The 16,466-nt window shown below is 43.2% G+C and overlaps 1 protein-coding gene and 1 long non-coding RNA gene across 3 annotated transcripts in view; both read right to left on the bottom strand.

Annotated features, from left to right (window-relative positions):
* The window catches only part of LOC136447211 (mucin-19-like), a 77,758-nt gene extending 70,062 nt beyond the window's left edge, over positions 1-7,696 (bottom strand). Inside the window, exons 1-5 of the mRNA XM_066445927.1 lie at positions 7,690-7,696; positions 6,590-7,045; positions 5,847-5,915; positions 2,737-5,490; positions 838-942 (exon numbers count right to left, since the gene is read on the bottom strand). Coding sequence (XP_066302024.1) covers positions 838-942; positions 2,737-5,490; positions 5,847-5,915; positions 6,590-7,045; positions 7,690-7,696 — 3,391 coding nt within the window. The remainder of the gene's footprint in view (positions 1-837; positions 943-2,736; positions 5,491-5,846; positions 5,916-6,589; positions 7,046-7,689) is intronic.
* A 3,247-nt stretch (positions 7,697-10,943) lies between these two features.
* On the bottom strand, positions 10,944-15,167 carry LOC136447501 (uncharacterized). 2 transcript variants are annotated; one of them, XR_010757733.1, is made up of 4 exons: positions 14,994-15,167; positions 14,426-14,545; positions 13,737-13,796; positions 10,944-11,793 (listed from the first exon to the last, which is right to left on the bottom strand). It is a non-coding gene; the product is annotated as an uncharacterized lncRNA (long non-coding RNA). The 2 variants fall into 2 exon arrangements; XR_010757732.1 differs by lacking the exon at positions 13,737-13,796.
* Positions 15,168-16,466: the final 1,299 nt, after the last annotated feature.

The raw sequence follows: 16,466 nt of genomic DNA, 5'->3' as shown, positions 1-16,466 counted from the left end.
CAGTTGTAGGAGGGAGTGTCGTTTGAACAGTTGTAGGAGGGAGGGTCGTTTGAACAGTTGTAGGAGGGAGGGTCGTTTGAACAGTAGTAGGAGGAACTGTTGTTTCAGCGGTAGCGGGAGGGAGTGTTGTCTCAGCAGTGGTAAGACGGGGTGTTGTCTCAACAGTTGTAGAAGGGAGTGTCGTTTGAACAGTAGTAGGAGGGACTGTTGTCTCAGCGGTAGTAGGAGGGAGTGTTGTCTCAGCAGTGGTAAGAGGGGCTGTTGTCTCAGCAGTGGTAAGACGGGGTGTTGTCTCAACAGTTGTAGAAGGGAGTGTCGTTTGAACAGTAGTAGGAGGGACTGTTGTCTCAGCGGTAGTAGGAGAGAGTGTTGTCTCAGCAGTGGTAAGACGGGCTGTTGTCTCAACAGTTGTAGGAGGGAGTGTCGTTTGAACAGTTGTAGGAGGGAGGGTCGTTTGAACAGTAGTAGGAGGGACTGTTGTCTCAGCGGTAGTAGGAGAGAGTGTTGTCTCAGCAGTGGTAAGACGGGCTGTTGTCTCAACAGTTGTAGGAGGGAGTGTCGTTTGAACAGTTGTAGGAGGGAGGGTCGTTTGAACAGTAGTAGGAGGGACTGTTGTCTCAGCGGTAGTAGGAGAGAGTGTTGTCTCAGCAGTGGTAAGACGGGCTGTTGTCTCAACAGTTGTAGGAGGGAGTGTCGTTTGAACAGTTTTAGGAGGGAGGGTCGTTTGAACAGTAGTAGGAGGGACTGTTGTCTCAGCGGTAGTAGGAGGGAGTGTTGTCTCAGCAGTGGTAGGAGGGAGTGTGCTCTGAATAGTTGTAGCAGGGACTGTTGTCTGACCTGTTGTGGGAGGGACTGTTGTATGAACAGTGGTTGGACACGTTGGACAGAGTGTTGTCTCTGTAGTTGTTTCGGGAGCTGATGTCTCCATGGTGGTCGGTTGGGCTATGGAAAGTCAATAACAAACGCAAGGATGAAGGTAACAAAGTGACATTGACTATCGCATGCGTACTAATCACCCCCATATCGGCGTACCTCTGGAACGCAAGCGTACACCTTTGCATCAATCCCTTCCACCTCTCGACCATCTGCAACAATACCTTTAGACTAACCAGAGTAGCCGAACACCGCTATTAGTCGTTTGGCTTTATCAATTTAACGCATCACCTATTCCACAACAAATAGAATCTTGATGCATGATGTGTAGTTGCCGCCATGTCTAACATGTTTTCATCACATGTCTTGATGAAGTTGAAATGGTCCATGACCCGGCAGTTTTAGTAAAACACCCTGACATTTTATCTTGTTACGGCCCTGAAGTTACTTCAGCACCAAGGACAGAGGGGTTTGGCTGCTGTACTTAATGTGTCTTTCAGTCGAACTGGCTCCTCTTAACCTCCTTATATCACTGAAGACCCCAAAACTAAGTTTTTTCCGGATGTTTGTAGGGCTCTTCCAATGTAAACTACAGCGCATGCAACCTGGTGCTAAAGGCATTTCAGGGGTAATATCCTAGCGAAGAGGTTTTGGTGTTTCTAAGATATGCCGGTACAACTGAATCAAGAGCAGTGAAAATATGTCAACCACTTTCGTGGCGCCAAACGGCTAAATGCGGTATCTGAGTGCCCCGGTGATCCAAAGACGCTGCGGATGGTCCAAAGATGGAGGCGGGCAGGCTAGAGGTCCATCGCGTGGGCCAGATATGTACCAAGTGGTGCGGAGGTGCGCTTATACCGGGTCGATAAAGTGTATACAGATAAGGAAACGGATTCAAATAATTGGGACACAATCAAACATCACATGTTGTTAGAATAGAGCTAGCCAAATCATAATCACATGAAACAAAAATCAACTCTTAGCATCGTTAAGGAAAGGTAAATGTTGGTATAAAGTTTAAATGTAGAAGATTATTTTATCTATTACATAATGATACAAACATGAGAATTAAGATAAACAATACACGGAAATGTCACGAAAGATGACCATTACTACCCTAAAGTATACATATCATAGAACAACATGATAATATCACATAAGAAAATACACAAAGCATAGACATGGCATGGCAAACAAAAAAGTCATGAGGAATTGCATTTGATACCCAGACATGATTGACAAACAACTGTATTATCATTGAACATTGCATGTGTTGATTCAAATGTAATGAATTAAAGCAAGGTAAAATAACGTAAAACTAGAAAACAGATATTCAACAGGATGCATGAGTAAAATCAACATGTCATTGAGAATAACATTTTACTGCGAACTACAAGCCTAATGTGATAAACAGTGCAGTGTATGTTATGATAAGTAAGGCAACACCGAGAAACCTTTTCCCTCGAATATTAAGTATGGCAGGTGGATTGTTAAAAATAGACAAGCTGTTGAAATAGCGGTTAAGCACGAATTGCACTGTCCACGACTCAGTAAATGGTACAGGTGTCATCACAGTCGTTGGAAGAGCTGTTTTGTTGGCAATACTGCGTCTCGTCTGTAGTGGATGGAGACGGTCTGGCAGGTTGTGGGATGCGCCGTTATCACAACAGTAGTGGGTTAAGTTGTCATCTCGGCGTTTGTGGGCGAAGCTGTTGTATTAACGTGAAGCAACGTGTTGATAATGCGAAGCAATGTGTTAATAATGTGAAGCGAGGGGATAAGCTGGATTATCAAAAGTGAAGGGTGCATTTTCTATATCAGTAGTACGAATCGTTTTGAACCTATTCAAAGACGTTGTCTTACCGGTGGTGGGGAAGGTTGTTGCCTCGGTAGTTGTGAGTGAAGTTGTGGTCGTAACTGTGGTAGGTGGAGCTGTTGTCTCGATTGTAGTGGGCGGGCCTGTTGTCCTGACAGTTGTAGGAGGAGTTGTTGTTATGGCGGTTGTTGGTGGAACTGTTGTTTCAACAGTCGTTAGTGGGGCTGTTGTTTCAACAGTTGTTGTAGGGGCTGATGTTACGATAGTTGTGGGAGAAGCTGTCGTTTTAACGGTTGTAGGAGCCGTCGTTTTGACCGTCGTTGGTGGCACTGTTGTAATCACAGTTGTAAGCGGAGCGGTTGTTTCGACAGTTGTGGGTGGAGCTGTTGTTTTGACAGTTGTAAGTGGAACTGTTGTTTTGACGGAGGTAGGAGCCGTCGTTTTGACCGTTGTTGGTGGGACTGTTGTAATGTCAGTTGTGGGCGGAGCGGTTGTTTCAACCGTTGTGGGTGGCACTGTTGTAATCACAGTTGTAAGCGTAGCGGTTGTTTCGACAGTTGTGGGTAGAGCTGTTGTTTTGACGGAGGTAGGAGCCGTCGTTGGTGGGACTGTTGTAATGTCAGTTGTAATCGGAGCTGTGGTTTCAATAGTCGTTGTTGGGGCTGTTGTTACGATAGTTGTGGATGGAGCTGTTGTGACGACGGTTGTCGGAGGTTCTGTTGTTTCAATAGTCGTTGGTGGAGCCGTTGTTTCCACGGTTGTAATTGGAGCGGTTGTTTCAATAGTCGTTGGTGGGGCTGTTGTGACGATTGTAGTAGGAGAAGCTGTTGTTTCCACGGTTGTAATTGGAGCGGTTGTTTCAATAGTCGTTGTTGGGGCTGTAGTTACGACAGTTGTGGGTGGAGCTGTTGTTTCCACAGACGTTGGTGGCATTGTTGTTAAGACAGTTGTAGGAGGACCTGTTGTTTCCATAGTCGTCGATGAGGCTGTTGTTACAACAGTTGTTGGTGGAGCTGTTGTTTCGATTGTCGTTTTGGAGGGTGTTGTTACGACAGTTGTTGGAGAAGCTGTTGTTTCCACGGTTGGAGCTGTTGTTTCAATAGTCGTTGGTGAGGATGTTGTTATGATAGTTGTTGGTAGAGCTGTTGTTTCAACAGTCGTTGGTGAGGATGTTGTTATGATAGTTGTTGGTAGAGCTGTTGTTTCAACAGTCGTTGGTGGGGCCGTTGTGACGACAGTTGTGGGCGGAGCTGTTGTGACGACAGTTGTAGGAGGTTCTGTTGTTTCAATAGTCGTTGGTGGGGATGTTGTTAGGATGGTTGTGGGAGGGGCCGTTGTTTCTACGGTTGTTGGTGGGGCTGTTGTGACGACAGTTGTGGGCGGAGCTGTTGTGACGACAGTTGTAGGAGGTTCTGTTGTTTCAATAGTCGTTGGTGGGGATGTTGTTAGGATGGTTGTGGGAGGGGCCGTTGTTTCTATTGTTGTAGGTGGGGCTGTTGTGACGACAGTTGTGGGGGGAGCTGTTGTTACTTCAGTTGTAGGAGGTTCTGTTGTTTCAATAGTGGTTGGTGGGGCTGTTGTAAGGATGGTTGTGGGAGGGGCCGTTGTTTCTATGGTTGTAGGTGGAGCTGTTGTTTCAATAGTCGTTGGCGGGGCTGTTGTTAGGATGGTTGTGGGAGGAGCCGTTGTTTCTATTGTTGTAGGTGGAGCTGTTGTTTCAACAGTCGTTGGTGGGGATGTTGTTAGGATGGTTGTGGGAGGAGCCGTTGTTTCTATTGTTGTAGGTGGGGCTGTTGTGACGACAGTTGTGGGCGGAGCTGTTGTTTCAACAGTCGTTGGTGGGGCCGTTGTGACGACAGTTGTAGGAGGTTCTGTTGTTTCAATAGTCGTTGGTGGGGATGTTGTTAGGATGGTTGTGGGAGGAGCCGTCGTTTCTATGGTTGTAGGTGGGGCTGTTGTGACGACAGTTGTGGGGGGAGCTGTTGTTACTTCAGTTGTAGGAGGTTCTGTTGTTTCAACAGTCGTTGGTGGGGATGTTGTTAGGATGGTTGTGGGAGGAGCCGTTGTTTCTATGGTTGTAGGTGGGGCTGTTGTGACGACAGTTGTGGGCGGAGCTGTTGTTACTTCAGTTGTAGGAGGTTCTGTTGTTTCAATAGTCGTTGGTGGGGATGTTGTTAGGATGGTTGTGGGAGGAGCCGTCGTTTCTATGGTTGTAGGTGGGGCTGTTGTGACGACAGTTGTGGGGGGAGCTGTTGTTACTTCAGTTGTAGGAGGTTCTGTTGTTTCAACAGTCGTTGGTGGGGATGTTGTTAGGATGGTTGTGGGAGGAGCCGTTGTTTCTATGGTTGTAGGTGGGGCTGTTGTGACGACAGTTGTGGGCGGAGCCGTTGTTACTTCAGTTGTAGGAGGTTCTGTTGTTTCAATAGTCGTTGGTGGGGCTGTTGTTAGAATGGTTGTCGGAGGAGCCGTTGTTTCTACGGTTGTTGGGGGAGCTGTTGTTTCGATAGTTGTCAAAGGAACCGTCGTTTCGACCGTCGTCGGTTGGACGGTTGTTACGACAGTAGTTGGTGAAATTGTTGTATCGACCGTGGTAAGAGACGTTGTCGTCTCGACTGTCGTGGTGGAAGCTGTTGTTTCAAAAGTTGTAGGTGTAGGTGTTGTCTCCACTGTGGAAGGGGGGACTGTTGTATCAGACGGTGTTGTCTCTAAAGTAGTTGGGAGAACTGTAGTCACAGCTAGCAGGTGTCTCAACAGCGGATGTCGTCTTGGCAGTAGGGGGTAAAGTAGTTGTCTCGACACTACTGGGAATAAAGGTTCTACACTATTGCTGGGAACTACCATCTACATAATGCTATCTATAATAGTCTCAAGCCTGAAGTCGTGCTAGAAGTAGAAAGTAAAGTTTCTGTAGTAGGTTTGTCGACAGAGGTAAAAGGAGTTGGTGTCCTAGTTGTTACGTATAGGTATCAGTGCTTTATAAGAAATGTTATATCGTTGATTCTCTAAGAAACTGTTCTGTCGATATTGCAATGACACCTATTATATCGTTGTGTTTACTAACCAACTTGTTCAAAGCTGGAGACTACGGGCCACTTTTTAGTCCCAAAAACTAATTAATGAATAGAATAAGGCAGATATTAACCCGCAGTCAACTTACTAGTAGCTTGTGCTGACGTTGCATTTGCGGTAGTTGTTAGAGCGGATGTGACGTTAGGGCACCTTGAAGCTGTAAAGAGAGGTCAATGTTTACACATGTTATGTCAATATTTACACTAGTTAAAATTCAACACTTTTCCGTATATTGGGGCGTTACACATATCCGTTAGTATAGCCCTTGGGCCAAACAGGCCACTACATTATGTGGCTAGTCCACTGGTAGTGGAGTGTACTCTATTCCCATACTCTCTCTCATCAGTGCTGAGCGCTAAGCAAACAAAGCGGCATACCATCCTTCAAGTGTTTTGTTTGGCCCAGCTGACCGCCTGACCTTGCGAATGCAATGCGAACACTCTAGCCCCTAGGCCATTGCACTGTTACCCTTCTTATGTAATCTTGCGGAGACGTTACATTGTATAGAGTAGTAATTACATATTCAGGTCTACTCAGATGCTCATAATCTCATTTGTCACCATAGTGCTCTGTGGGTCATCGCTAGCCTCCTAAGCAGGCTAAAGTGTCTGACCGTTCACAAAACTTGCTTGGGCTACCGTTGCTGAATCCAATTCAGATTCAGTTCAGTTTTAGAATTCCAATCTCTACTGGGAGAGACCGGATTTTTAATTTCTTTAAGAGAATTCCGAATTCTACTGGATTCCAAACTCTACTGTGACTTATACATTTAATCAACGTGCCCTGATTGCACCGGGCCAGTTAGGTCAAAGAGAAATGTCAGAAACGTACGTTTTTGGCAGATGTACCGTACTTCGTTGTCACAGTTGTAGGGTGCCCATGATGACCCGACATTTTTTCCAACGATGACGCAGTCGGTTGCCTCGTCGTTCGGTACTGTCGGATGAAACGGTTGAAAGGACCCCAGAGGTGACCCGTCATTCCACACATACGTTCCCTCAACCGCTATATCATCAAGTCCTATCCAGGATCCCTGTAGATTATAAAAATCCTCATCCTGTAACTTTTGGAATTTTTCCTGGGTAAGGCGAGTCAAAAGCGAAGCACCTTCGGCTTCGCAGGTGGCTCGAGCCGCTTGGTATTGTGCTGCGCATCCGTTACAGTTCACCTTTCTGATGCAGAGTCCAGATATGCCAGTGGCAAGATAGTCAGGATCCTCGCAGAAGTGGACCGTCGGGGAACAAACTGAGGGAGCTTCTGTCGTCTGCGCCCTTGTTGTGGGTGGTCCTGAAAGAAAGGGAAAAAAGGTTGTGTCTCATAAATCAATGGCCAAATGTATGGTTAAGCAGGTACCGTAATTCTTGTTTCTTTCACCTTAAATTTATGTTCACTGCACTGTTTTCAAGGTCACCTCTGTGCCGTGAACTTATCATCACCGTGAAAAAATATGTTGTTATTATTCATGATTCCTTCACAAACGCGTTCTGTAAATCACTTGCCGCTACCGTGAAGTTAAAGTTCAGTGAAAATGTCCATTTTCCTTATACCGTGAAATTTTGCTACCGTGGAGGTAAGGCGAATTACAGTATGTGACTAGACAGCGCCAATTTGCGCTAGAAAATAGCGTCAGCTTTGCAAATTTGCGTCAAGTTCCCTTGCGGTCACAGCGACGTGTCACACAGATCTTGGGGTAAAATACGTGACCTCTACAAACAAAATGGCCGCGACTAGAATGCCACATTCTCAGTTTTGGCTCCAATCAGATGCAAGATAGATGCCATATAGCTTTATCGGAAATCGCACTGTTGTCATTGCAAAAACGAGTGTGCGATGTTCAAAATCCATCAAAAATGTATTTGCAGTGATTGCGCCGCTTTGCGCCAGTTTGCGAATACTTGGTGCAATTTTGCACAGTCCAGTGAGACACCCACTTGACATACTAAGGTCTTTCGTAAAGTATAGTATAACTTTATTTGATTGGTTGTTTGAATATTTGACGTTATCTCCCCGAAGCAAATTACCAGATCTGTTTAAAAGGTCCGCAAAGTCAAATGCTTTGGTCTACAAGCGCCACGGTGTTTAAAATTCCTATCTCACTGGACACACGACACGTTGGCGATCTCGCTGCGTCCTAAATAGGATTTGTGTAACCCTTGACTTTATAATGGGAATATCATGTAAAACGTACAAGTATTACTAAAATGACAACAAAACACACAAAGCGTAGAAAGATTCCTTTTTATCGATGACATTCGTTGAGCGCTCTGTCAGGTCGCAGCGCGATCGCCAACGTGTCGCGGGTCCAGTGAGATAAGGGTTTAGAACTTATCCCCTTAATATTTTGCTGCCTGCGCTGGCATCCAATATTTGATTGACAGTAATGGTGAGTGACAGTTAAATCTCACCAGGCATTAAGAGGTCAGTACATCTGAAAACGTAGCTACAATATCTGTATATAGGACTGTGTGGGAATTTAGACCCGATTAGTTTGTTCAACCGTTAAGGTTTCCGGTCATGGCAAAAGTTTTATGTATGTTGTCGATGCCATTGGTTGTGTGTGTGTGTGTGTTTGTGTGTGTGTGTGTGTACGTGTGTACGTGTGTTTGTGTGTACGTGTTTGTGTGTGTTTGTGTGTCTGTGTGTGTGTGTGTTTGTGTGTTTGTGTGTGTGTGTGTGTGTGTTTGTGTGTGTGTGTGTGCGTGTTTGTGGACAGCAGAACTTGAGCAGCTGTAGATATATCCTTATAATACTTGGTAGGTGGGTCATGTTAGTTTTGTTTACGTAGAGACGGTGACTATGTCTGTACGTCAGATGTAGATAAGGTGAGGTCAATAACTTAGATAAGGTGAGGTCGATAACTCATAGATGACTGCGTTTTGGCTCCAGTCTAGGTGGTGCAACCTAATTATCAAGGCGGCGTTCGCTCTTAAAGCACGTAGTAGTCAGCGAAAGTTCCCTCCCTCTTAATTGGTCAATTGTACATGCTTGAATTTATAATCGCAACATGGCGGCTTCCACAGCCCTCCCAACTGTTTTTTTAGTAATTAACAGTCTTTTTTAGATAAATTAATAGTCTTTTTAGATATTATTACCTTCTCCAAAATTGATATGGAAATATGATCGTCAGTTTTGATAAACTAATGACTTTAATGACCCCGGGCGGAAATATAAGCACGAATTTTGGCCAAGCATATCACAATATCGCACAGTTGTGCCAAGCCCTTTTTTCACATTGGTAACTATACTGTATTATAGGGCCAAGATATATACCCTGTTAGTTCTCTCACCCTCGTGTATTTGGTCGGACAACAGTGGGCTTCACAAAATGTAGAATTCACAAAGTTTTGACTGCCCGGGACTTTCAACAATGCAGGTAATTTTGTCGGTGTCATAGAACTGGGCGTTGCACAGAAACGACACACAAGTAGAATTAAAGGTCCCTCTTTCCGCGAGATTTGTGAAAGTTTTAAAACGAAATCATCACATTATCTGTCTTAGAGACCACATCGTTGCATATAATAGTAAATATCAGAGGAATTAAGGTCACTTACCGAAGCCTGGGATAGCAAGAAGCAAGACGATCAGTGGGGAGAGTTGAAATCCTATCATTGTGATGCGTTGTACCCTCACGTTAAATCTGTATCGTTGTCAAATCAGGCACAATTCTAGCTACAGAGTCAAGATCTCCTTTACTCCTCGTGAAAGACTCAGTATGAGCGGAATTCGTCAGAACTGCGAGTCTCTGACACATATTATAACGCTCGTAGTTCGGGAGGCGGCCATGGTAGAGTTGACCGCAGTAGTACACAATGTTCAAGTGACACGTCAAAAACTCGCTTAAGTCGTCCACACCCAGTGTATACTATTATCCAACGATTATCTTGGTATATCACCTTTTTTTAGACGCCAGGTCGCCACGTATGCGTTTCCGTGACGATCTAGGATTAAAACCTTAATCATAGGCTAATAAGTGTCAATTATTTACTAATCTTTAAACTTTCGTAATTTTGCACTTTTTGTTACACTTTACAAAATGCTGACATTCCAGTTGGGTCTATTTTTAGATAGTGTCTTTAGTAAAAGTTTGATGACAAATCATTTTGTTTTCTCAATCAGCCAATCAATCAATTAATCAATTGAGATTTAGATAATTAGATACGTGCCATTATTTGTCATCAGTTACGCTAATGTTGGATGTCAAAGGGTAACGATATTAAGACTTCGCCCTTTTCTGCAACGATGCGTGACATAGGTGTATACTTTCCTCAAAAACAAGTTTACTCCCAAACTGCACCTTCTTGTGAGAGAGAAAAGTACATTAGAAGTACCCTTTGTTTACCTATTGCAATCCAATATTAACTTTTTGATAAAAAAATGGACTTACAAAGGCTCCTTAACTGTAGATAATCCGTAAACAACGACACAACAAATCACAGCACTGAACAGGAAACCTGTAATGTTTTGCCATGGCCTACATTGTAACTTGTTATTTTACGAAGCTGATAAAGTGTAAAACCAATATACACAAAGTTCCATAACTGTTAATAATGCGTAAACAACGACACAACAAATATCCCAGTACTGAACACGAAACCTATAATGTTTTGCTATGGCCTACATTGTAACTAGTTATTTTACGTAGCTGGCATTTCGCAATGTCGGCTACTACTGAGAAATGTCATTGTGGACATCCCGTCATTTAAGTGAGCAATGCGTGAATTAGGTGAATCAGAGGACCATCAGCCCTCTTAATCCAAGCTCTGGCCTTGTTGTCTGCACTCCATAGACTGCGGTCAGTTCTGTAAGGCATGGCTACGCCAGACATGTGTCATGTCAAAGGAGACCTCAGTGACATGTCACAATCAATTGAGCTTGGATGAGCCGTGTAATTGGTGCCCTCGTGAGAACGATTTTGGTGTAATTGAATGACTCTCAGATAGTTTGCAGACCACTGAACTTAAACGTACAGTTAGGCGTATCCCAGGTTGAGAAAAAAACAACAACATACTATCAGGTACGACAAGTCCTCTACTTCACCCTTGATGACTAGAAAGACACTACTTAGAGGCCAAATTATCGATTCAACTTTGTTTGTGGTACATCTAATTATCATCATAAGCTCCACAAAATTCCTCTGTAACTAACGTCTATTGCAGCCAAACTGAGTTCAAAGAATACCCAGGGATGATCAAGATGCGTTGTCATTGATAGATTATCCATGTAAGATTATGACGTCAGCAACTCTTCTTCGTATTCTGCGCACCTTCTAATCAAAGATTTACAGTAAGTAGTGCGATGATTACATAGCGTGACAGACAGACAGTGGACGATTCTCCAACGCCCTTTTATTCGGTAAGCTTAAATAGAACTATAAATAACGAGCCATGTGAACCTTCTACGCAAACACATACGACAATGCTGCTATTTTTACTCTGGTCGACATATTTGATATCAATACTAAGGGTAATACAGTATATAAGGTGGTATCGTTTTTCTTGATTGTTAAGATAACAATGTGCAAGACACATTAAAATAAACTTTTACAGAAAGAATACAAATGCCAGCAAGTGCAACATGAAAAACAAATAAGGATAATACAGACAATGACGTTTGACTCAAAGCATACTATGCACCAACTGATATGACAAATATAGCATCGGTTATTGTGCAACATATTCAAACAGCAATTTTGATGCATCTTTAGATATAACAAGATCCCAACGTCAGAATTCCGACCACTTTTGATGACCATATCATACTTCATGTTCTAGATGGGTTAACTGTTGCAAAATTTCTGTTTCCATAATATCAGCGCACACCTTGATTAATGAAATATCAATCAAGGTGTAATCAAATACTAATGATTGATCTAAATGTTAGTACAGGTGAGTTGTGGGAAAGTTGGTGACGTGATGATCATGTCCGGGTCATAAAAACATGGCGTCTAACGACGCGTGTTACTGTTCCGCCATCTTTGCCTGTGTAGTACGCGTGTAGTCCTCCCAGGGGTGGGCCGACCGCTCTGCGTCTCCGATCTGTACACACGTGCGTGAAGAAAAGATAAAAGATTATGAATCCAACAAATAGCTTACACTCCTTTCCACTACAGGCTGCGACCACTGAGCGGACAAACATTTGACAATCCTCTCAACGAATCTGTGTGTGTTTTTGTATTTTACATCATACTTTTACCTCGTGCATCATATTCCATGTATAAATTCAAAGGTAGCATAAATCCAATTTTGATCTCTGTACAGCCGCTCAGCAATCAGCGTCTAGTGGAAATCGACACACGACTGCTACACAGAAAAATATTTACAATCTACTTCTAAGATACCCTTTAAGATTGAAGGTCTCCGTTGGCAGACACCAGCCTACTTGAATTTCAAAGGATTCCTTAAATCACGCTACACCTTATAGAGGCACAGACCCCTTAAATTCTTGTTAGAAACAAAAAGGCATTCTTCTACGAGGATTCAAGGGTAGAACGGTCAGTCAGTCCTTCTTTTTTGTTGTTTTAATCCTCAGTAGTAGCTGAGATATTTCAACAAGTTCAGATCTTCCATTTGACGAGGCATGTCGCATGATTTATGATTATCTATCTACTGTCAAATGTTGCTTCAGGGCAATTTTCTGCCTATCAGCTACATACAAAACAAGCAGGCTAGGAAAGATCATAGGTCTTTGGTAATCTCCAAGCAGATCTAACGGTTGCAAAGACCGAATCCAACTGGCAAAAGCCAGTTGGATACGATCTTTGCAACCGTTAGATCTGCTTGGAGATTACTATGTATTTGGCACTGTAGGCTAACAAAGCGTCAAAGCTGGTGTTTTGTAGCAGCTTGTACGTGACAAAAGCATCCTAATTTTTAAATTGTTTGCATTAAACGTATGTGATAACAACCATGTGAGGTCACACACAATAACTTCTGTATCAAATGCAGTCTAACTTGTTTGTTCACTTATAATGAAGAGTCACTATTGAACTCTGACATGGGTGGCCACATTTGAGCCCGATAAACACCACAGCTCGCTTATGAATGAAGATCTTTGATGGTTGAAATTTATATTTTCGTGTATCTAGAAATGATCTTGTAACGAGGGAAACGAATAATAATGTCGTAGTATGCCAAAGCAAATACCAAAGTCAAAGAAGAGGATTACGTCTATTATTCAGTACAAATGCGTAAAATGCCTGATTAAAATGCCTGATTACGCCTTACGAAAAAGTGCATGCAGGCCCTCCTAGATATTTGTAAGAACCAACAATGTATTCGAATTCTTCTTCAAGAGAAAATTACGAACTTTAGAAGAAAACCGACGATTTAAAGGTAGAAAGGTCACTCTTCTGTTCTGATTTTCAGTAGTAGCTGAGATATCTCAGCAAGTTGAGATTTTCCGCTTGAAGAGCCATGTCCCAACCATGAGTATCTGTCTTCTGTCAAATGTTGCCCCAGGGCATGCAATGTTCTGCCTATCCTGAGCAACATACAAACAAGCAGGCTTGGAAAGATCATAGGTCTTTGCCCTGGGTCTTTGGCACAGGAGGCTAATAAGTTGACCTGTGACACAGACGCAATCTAGGCGATGGTAAGATAAGAACGACCCTGGCCTTTTACTCCCATGAACAATGAACAATATTTGAGAATGTTTGGGGCGACTTGAGATGTCATTTGTGTCAACGGAAAGACTGATGTTGGATATTGTTGTCTTTTTCCCAAAACAATAAGGTTCTCGAAGAGAATTGGGCTTAACCAAAGTTTGGGCATTTATGAGAGTCAAGAGAGTGTGTGGGGGGGGGGGAGTATACGAATTGGGTGTCACCGAAAATCCTCTAAAGACTGAAAAGATACCAGCAGGATTTGATAGAAAAGGGCACGGCAGATGTTAACACCACATAGACTTGAATTATCAGCCCAATACCCCAATTTCACAGTGCGTATTCAGGCGTACTGAGTCATGTATTTGATTTACGAACCTCTAAGCCTAGTCTCTTCAATTTTCCTCTAAAGTACAATGCAGATATATTCCAGTATCCCTGTACAAGGGAACGACTTGTATTAATTCGTATCACAAAGAAAACTCAATACAAACAAGATTTTGTGATTAGCAAGCGCTTTAGCAGAAGAATACAAGTACGGGACAAACGACAACACTTTCCTGGTGCTGTCGAAGTCTATTGTGAAAATGGAATCCATTCTGCATTGTTTATCCTTTAAGGCGACAAATACAAGGATTCTAGCTGTATAGGTCACAATTGTGTATGTACAGGGAAGCTGAAGTAATCGGATATAGAAACAGGGCGTGTGCTATATGGCAGTCAACCTCAATTTGTCAACCGTGCACCCCCCCCCCCCGTATGCACAGATTAGTCCATTAGTCCAAGGTAGAATATGTCGTCACTCGCAAGACCTTCGACAACGGATATAACTGAATACCAACGTTATTTATGATAACAGCCGACGTTTCGATGACCGTCTGTCATCTCCGTTAGAGTTACAATGCAGCTAGGCGTCACTGCCAAAAATGTGGTCCCAAATCATAAAGTTATCACATAGATCACGTTTATTGCCCTCAAGAAGATGAGAGAGGGTCATAGAAACGTTTGCTGTTATCCTTTAAGTCAAAACCATCACATTTACAGATGTTGGCATTTTCTATACTTACAGGACTTCTCCTCTTGTACCGGTTCCGGTGGGTTGTCTTCCTCTCTCAACATGACATCCGCCATATCACATACGTCATCAAACTGTTTGAAGTCAATACCGGGCACCTCTGGCAGTGGCTCTGTACAAAAATGTGATAACAATAACTAACAAGTTGGCGCCAGTGCGACGTCATATCCAACATGACACCGCCCATGGACGCCGACGAAAATGAAATAGGTTTTGGCAACGAAAACCTGCAAATATTTGACAGAGATGTGTCTTTATAAGCTGCTTTAAGTCCATCAGTCAGACAAATAGTCTTTCAATTTCATAGTAATGCTAAATAAAGTGTCTATGGGATTTTACAGCTAACGACATTATGCATGCTGCTAGAAACTATGTTCAAGGACTATATAATGTCCTTGCTATGTTCATAACCTTCCATCAAAATCTTTTGTGATGTAACGCACCACCACAAAAGCAAGATGCCCCCCGTGCATGACGTCAATCCAACATGGCGACGCCGACGAAATCAAAAGAGGTTTTGCTATCGCAAACCTGTACATTGATCAACGTGATAAGGCTACCTGGAATGTGTTGCTGCAACTCTTCTCGAGACATTCTGTTGGCCGCTGCTGACTCCGTTTCCCCGGACTGAGTGTTCCTCGTGCGAACCGTGGTGACTGTGGTTACCGTAGTTTTTGCACCTGTAACAATGTAAAATACAGCTTCAGAAACTACGAGCACATGCATGACCATTACACTCCCCCCGAAAATGTACTTCTGCAGTTGCAATCCCTGTCGTTAGATGGTGTTGCACATCAGTGCAAAATCTGGTGACCTTGCAAATATCTTATGTTGACATTTTGCATTATCATAGATTGGCAAACTGAGAATGTCCTGAATTAATGGCCTGCAAGTGACTACTTTTACTGATAATAAGCTTTATTTTTCAAATTCGTGACCGACGGCTAATTGCGAGTTCGTGGACTCGTGGTAGAGACATAGGGAAACATACATGCGGCAAGGACAATGATTAACATAATTGTAACAAGACACTATTTCAAATACTAGTGTTGTCTATATCTGGACAAGTTGTGTATAGCTTCTTCTTTTTTTTTGGAGGCAGAGGAAAACGAAAATGCTCACTTTTTCCTATAATTCGTGGGTTCTGTGTTTTTGAGAGGAGAGTAGCTCTGTGAATGTGGGAAAGTTGGGTAAAGACTTTTTTAATCACTTCGGTTTCCTTCGTCATGGTTAAGTGAACAATTGGAAATGTGAGTTTATCAACAATGCTGTAGGGCCAGTTACTGCCCCGGTACCGTTCTACCCCATTGTACGGTCCACACACGTCTAGTGTTGTCGGGGCCCTCCCCGTGAAATTCCTCCCCGTGGTCCACAGCAAACAAAGCCTACGTGAACTAAATGCACGATAAATCACAGTACACAAAGGACTCGGCGCTGGTAGAAGGACGTTTCTGAAACCCATGGCACACTAGACCGCAGTTAGAACACTGGTGCAACAGAGAAAATGCATACTGTGCTTTAAATCACTACTTCTCAAACTGGTCGCAAGCAGTCAAGTGCTTTATTAGAGCGTTATTAACGACATAATTGTCGTAAGACTCGTCAATCCACCTCCTATCAAAATACGGGCGACCTCACAGAATACGATTGTTGACATTTAGGTGACCTTCGACCTCTGTGACTAAGATGACAGCAGGTAAAACAGTTTAATCAGGAAGTGCGAGTCTGTGATCATTGGAGGGGAGGGGAGGGGAGGGGGTATCTGGACATATTGAGCAGGTAGTCGGGAAGGGGGTCTGGAAATCACAGTACACCTTGCGAAATTTGGTCAAATATGGCTCTACTAGTATCAAAACAAAGGAGGGTGAACCTCTCAATAAAATGTGTGAAAGTGACTGAGGTGTTTCCTATACTGCATGCTTGGTAAAAATGATGAATTAACCACTTGCCTTTTCCCTCGGTGCGTTCATTATACCAACACAGATAATACAATCCTGTAATATTTACCGCTTTTTTTCCGTACTACTGTTATT

Source organism: Branchiostoma lanceolatum, chromosome 13 (genome assembly GCF_035083965.1).
Source record: "Branchiostoma lanceolatum isolate klBraLanc5 chromosome 13, klBraLanc5.hap2, whole genome shotgun sequence".
NCBI classification, from domain to species: domain Eukaryota; kingdom Metazoa; phylum Chordata; class Leptocardii; order Amphioxiformes; family Branchiostomatidae; genus Branchiostoma; species Branchiostoma lanceolatum.
This window is presented reverse-complemented; position numbering and strand designations above follow the sequence as displayed.